The sequence below is a fragment of the Mobula hypostoma genome, chromosome 13 (assembly GCF_963921235.1).
Source record: "Mobula hypostoma chromosome 13, sMobHyp1.1, whole genome shotgun sequence".
Classification (NCBI taxonomy): domain Eukaryota; kingdom Metazoa; phylum Chordata; class Chondrichthyes; order Myliobatiformes; family Myliobatidae; genus Mobula; species Mobula hypostoma.
The window spans coordinates 79,861,853-79,867,852 of NC_086109.1; the positions used below are offsets into that span (position 1 = coordinate 79,861,853).

Consider the following 6,000-nt stretch of genomic DNA (forward strand, 5'->3'; position numbering starts at 1 on the left):
CCAATGTTGTCCAAGGGAAGGGCATTAGGACCCATACAGCTTGGCACCAGTGTTGTCGCAGAGCAATGCGTGATTAAGTGTCTTGCTCAAGGACACAAAACGTTCCCTAGGCTGGGGCTCGAACTCACGACCTTCAGGTCGCTAGTCCAATGCCTTAACCACTTGGCCACATGCCCACACATTTAACTATATACATGTATATAACACATATAACCATATAATGTGTATAGTACTGAGACAACGTCTCTCCGAACCTGGGTGTAAGAAAAATACATCTTGTTACTAATTAAGCTCATGATACCTAATTAAATTAATCCCTTCTGCCTGCACACAGTCCATTTCTTTCCATTCTGGCACATTGACATGCCTATTTAAAAGCCTTTTAAATGCCTCTATCTTATCTGCCTCTACCCACCACCTCTGGCAGCACATTACAAGCACCCTGTGTGTGTGTGTGTGTGTGTGTGTGTGTGTGTGTGTGTGTGTGTGCACTCCTGCCCCCTTTCACTTTAATTTAATGTAGTATTGGTATTAGATTTGGCCCACAGAAGGCCGTAGGATGCCCAAGGATAATTACTCCGAGAGTCTTGGTCATTTATAAAATGATTTTCAGATCATCTACTAATATAGCAAAGACTTCACAAAAAAAAGCTTTGTAAATCTAGTATAGTTTATTGATACAGATTTTTTGGATCATTTTCAGGAGTTTTAAGGGGTTTTGAGACGTTTTCATTTTACTTCCTTGTGGTTTTTAAGTTTTTGAAATAATTGGCCAACATTTGGTATTTTATAAGATTCGAGACTTTGATGGCTCCCATGAGCATGGCTAGGTGCAACTCCATGGGAGGTGATAATTCTGTTTACACCCCCACCTGATGTCCTTTGCGTGAGGACAGCCCTCCTCATGGCAAAGGCTTGGCTGTGGGAATCCTCATGGCAGTCTTCATTGCAAACTCCTGCTTGGAAAATGTACATAGGTAAGCATATTTTATGTTTAATGAGGTTGGAGGCAGACCGACAGTAAAGGGGAGCTTTGGAATAACCAGGTAAGGAGGTAGCCAGGGCTTGGATCTAATCCCAGTACGTGGATGTACTACACTAACCATTGGGAATAGAAACTGATGGAATACTCACAAAATAATCTGCAGATGCTGGGTCAAAGCAACACTCACAACACGCTGGAGGAACTCAGCAGGTCGGGCAGCATCAGTGGAAAAGATCGGTTGACGTCCTGACGAAGGGTTCCGGCCCGAACCGTCGACCGATCTTTTCCACTGATGCTGCCCGACCTGCTGAGTTCCTCCAGCGTGTTGTGAGTGATGGAATACTCAGCAGGTCGGGCAGCATCCATGGAAAGGGACACAGAGTTTAATACTTTAAGTCAGAGAGCGTACATCGGAACTAAGAAATATATATATAGAATCTTAGGTTGCGGAGAAGATGTGTGAATTGGATAGAATAGAATAAAAGGGATATTTGGGGAAGAGTGAGACCAGGGCAAGTGGAAAAATGGGGAAGTGAACTCAGTCAGCTCCACCATGGGTACCAGCCTCCCCAGCATCCAGGACATCTTCAAGGAGCGATGCCTCAAAAAGGCGACGTCCATCATTAACGACCCCCACTACCCAGGTCTTGCCTTGTTCTCATTGCTACCATTAGGAATGAGGTGCAGGAGCTTGAAGGCATGAACTCAACGATTTAGGAACAGCTTCTTCTCCTCTGCAATCTGACATCTGAATAGACGTTTAACCCATGAACACTACCTCACTAATTTTCTTCTCTCTTTTAGCCCCACTTAATTTCAGGACATATGCCATTGATATTAAACCTGATTCTGATTATATTTCTTTACTTTCTAATTCCTCTTTTCTCTTTATTCCAATGATGAGACTTCCCTTTGTCTTTTCTCTTCCTGAACTATGACTTCTCCTCTACCACAGGGAGCAATGACCATGACCGCATCTCATTCATTCCCTGCACCCCTGCTTTCAACCCTTCTCTGCCTGGACAGAAGTCTCCTTGTCCTCACTTTCCACATAACTAAGCCTTCACTTTCAACTCATCGTTCTCCTTCACAGTTTCTACCTATAAAGAAGCAGAATTGCCCTCTGAGACATTTAGACACCTCACAGGCTTTGGCAAGAGATGAATCTCCACCCTATCCCCCTACTTCTTACCTCCTGCCAGAGGCTCTCAGCAGCACCTGGGACAAGGCCTTGTTGCCGTCAAGGTTCGACTCTGCCTTGTGACCTGGATGATGGGGCGATTGGACCAAGCATCCATAGGGGATTTAGTAGTCCTCGTGGTGACTGTCAGCTGAATAAACCACAATGTGTTCTATGGTGTAGGAAATAGCAACAGGAATGAGAATGGAGGCCTTGGGGGTAGTATAATCAGGGTGATATTGATGAACAGCAATGTGCAAGTTTTAGGGTACCTAAGACTTTTGCAACAGTACTGTATTTGTCAACGTGCAGCAGAGAGCGAGATTGCTTTATATCTCCCTCCATTTTACTTTGCACCGAAGACCATAGAAATAAAGTTTCTATTCGAGGACAATAGAAATAAAATTGAAGAGATCTATTAGAAGTGGCTGAGCTGATGTGCCTATTTCACTCTATGCTTAACATCCACTGTGCCTCGATCAGCCAAATGACTGAGCCAGTCTGGCGATCCAGTGTTTCACTGTCTTCTGCAGGATTTCTTTTTTCATACATTTTTCAGAGCTGTGTGCTTGCGAATGTTCTTTTTTAGAGGAAAGTGGCCTCATGACCTGTTCTCCCCCTTCTGCATTCCTATTAAAACAAAAACTTCACGCCATCTTAAAAATGTCTTCCCCCAGGCAGTTAATCTGACCAACCACTCTTATTAGACCTCCACCTATTACCCCATCTATTACCTCAGTCACTGCACTGTAATCACTTTAACCACTTTTTATAATGCTGTTTACATTGTAAATATAAGCTGCTATTTATGCATATTTTATTCCCTATCAGTATTGCTAACTTTATATTTCTTCCTTATTTTTCTATTCTATACACCTATTTAACCTCTCAGTTTATTTATATATAATTCTTTATTCTTATAATAGTTGAAGGTTGCTTCTGTTGCACGTCATGGCCGACTCACAACAGCAAATTCAGACAAATGTACATGGTGAATAAAGTGATTTTTGATCTTTTTACAGCTGGAGTTTAGATCGTTCACGGTGAGTCAGCCAGTTTAGAGGGCAGAAGGTTCTCCAGTAGCTGTGTATCCCTCCTATAGATGAACCATCAAAGTCGAAGTATATTTATTGTCAAAGTACAGACATGTTATCATAAGCTATCTTGAGATTCATTTTCTTACAGGTATTTACAGGAATATAAAGAAATACAATAGAATATATGAAAGAGTGGTCAACAACCAACGTGCAAAAGAAGTCAAGTTGAGCAAATTAAAATTAAAAAGTAAATAATACATAGAAAATAGGTGCAGGAGTAGTCCATTCGGCCCTTCGAGCCTGCACCGCCATTCAGTACGATCATGGCTGATCATCAACTCAGAACCCTGTACCTGCCTTCGCTCCATACCCCCTGATCCCTTTAGCCACATAGGCCATATCTAACTCCCTCTTAAATATAGCCAATAAACTGGCCTCAACTGTTTCCTGTGGCAGAGAATTCCACAGATTCACCACTCTCTGTGTGAAGAAGTTTTTCCTCATCTTGGTCCTAAGAGGCTTCCCCTTTATCCTTAAACTGTGACCCCTTGTTCTGGACTTCCCCAACATCGGGAACAATCTTCCTGCATCTAGCCTGTGCCATCCCTTTAGAATTTTATACGTTTCAATAAGATCCCCCCTCAATCTTCTAAATTCCAGCAAGTATAAGCCTAGTCAATCCAGTCTTTCATCATATGAAAGTCCTGCCATCCCAGGAATCAATCTGGTGAACCTTCTTTGTACTCCCTCTATGGCAAGAATGTCTTTCCTCAGATTAGGGGACCAAAACTGCACACAATACTCTAGGTGTGGTCTCACCAAGGCCTTGTACAACTGTGAATGTGAATGTGAACCTGTAGAGCCCTTGAAAGTGGCTCTTTAGGTTGTGGAGACAGCTCAGAGTTCAGGTGAGTGAAATTACCCACACCCTTTAGGAGTCTGATGGTGAGAGGGTAATAACTGTTCCTGAACCTGGTGGAGTGGGACCAGAGGCTCCTGTACCTCCTGCCTGATGGTGGTACTGAGAAGAGAGCATGGCTTGGATGTGTGGGTCTGTGATGATGGACGCTGCTTTCTTGAGGCAACGCTCCTCGTAAACCTGGGTGATTCGGCCCACTGCCTGCACCCACCTCCCCCTTTTTCCGAAGGAACTGGACGATGTCGTCACAACTTACCCTGTTACTGGCAGTGATCTGAGAAGGACAAACGAGAGGCCAGCCCACTGAGTGAGCTCAGCAGGACATTATCCGAATCATCTTCAAAGACTCGGTCTTCTCAGGTATCCAAACGTTTAAGGGTTTCTGTCCTATTGTGCAAAAAAACATTGTACTTCCTTTAACTTTGAGTAATGTCACACAGAATTAAATTACTGTCTTTATGTTTAAAGCCTAAGTGGTGGATACAGCCCAGTCCATCACAGGCAAATCCCTCCGATCATTGAGTGTATTTACAAGGAGCACTGCCACAAGAAAGCAGCATCCATCTTCTAATACCCCCATTATTCAGACCGTGCTCTCTTCTTGCTACTGCCATGGGGAGTGTACAGGAGCCACACCACCAGGCTTAGGAACAGTTATTACTTGACAACCATCAAACTCCTGAAACGGTGTCGATAACTTCACTCACCTCAACCCTGAGCTGACTCCACAAGCCCTGGACTCACTTGCAGGGATTTTACAACTCACCTTCTCAGTGTTATTTATTTGTTTGTTTACTATTTGCACATTGGTTGTTTGTCAGTCTTTGTTTATATATAGCTTTTCGTATATTCAATTGTAGTTCTTTATTTTCCTGTAAATGCCTGCAAGAAAATGAATCTCAGGGTAATATATACTGACGTATATGTCCTTTGATAATACATTTACTTCAACCGTGACTTTGACTTTTATATACAGCACTGTGCAGAAGTCTTATTCACATATATATAGCGAGGGTGTCTAAGACTTCTGCGCAGTACTGTTGCTGCAAAAAGTAACGAATTTCATGACATGAGAGTGATGATAAACCTGATTCTGCTATGGGTCTCTATTGTGGACTGAGAGTGGGAAGGGGGCAGGGAGAGGGGAATCATGGTTGGGAAAAGGGGAAGGGAGAGGGGAGGGAGTGGGAAGCACCAGAGAGACATTCGGTAATAATCAATAAAACAATTGATTAGAATCAAATGACCTTGCCTGGTGTTTCAGGGCTGGGTGTGTCTGCACCCTGCTCCTGGCACTCCTTCTCTGCCACCTGTCCCACGCCCCTCCTGCAGCGCTCCACCCTCGCCATTCCCAACATCCTTCGCATCCACCTAATTTTCAAACTCGCTCTCTGCTCCCTGTTGACAACTACAGTACGATGCAGAGGTCTTAGGCACCCTAGCTATATATATGTGCCTCAGATGTTTGCACAGTACTGTGGAGGGGATAACAATTGTATAACAGGCCCAAAGTTGATCATCTTTTCCGAAGGCAGAGTTTATTTCGTTTGCACAATTCCAATTGAAGGAGATACTTGTCCATCAGCTCCCTGTGCCGTGGAGCTCTGCTTCCGTTATTCATTGGCCTCTGATTCTTTTCCACAGGATCCCACTCCAATGTTTATAAGGAGCCAGCAATCCTGGTTGGTCCTGAGAACCTCACACTAACTGTGCACCAGACCGCTGTCCTGGAATGTGTGGCGACAGGAAACCCTCGGCCGATCGTCTCCTGGAGCCGCCTGGGTGAGCACCTTGCCGCGGCATGTGGCGGTTGTGGTTATTATTGATGGGGGTTGGGCAACGTTCACTTCAAGGGACGCCAGAGACAGACAAGCTTTTA

The 6,000-nt window shown here is 44.1% G+C and overlaps 1 protein-coding gene across 1 annotated transcript in view; it reads left to right on the forward strand.

Moving 5' to 3' along the window:
* Positions 1 to 6,000, forward strand: part of igdcc3 (immunoglobulin superfamily, DCC subclass, member 3) — a 189,813-nt gene that overhangs the window by 130,258 nt on the left and 53,555 nt on the right. Inside the window, exon 5 of the mRNA XM_063066040.1 lies at positions 5,766 to 5,903. Coding sequence (XP_062922110.1) covers positions 5,766 to 5,903 — 138 coding nt within the window. The remainder of the gene's footprint in view (positions 1 to 5,765; positions 5,904 to 6,000) is intronic.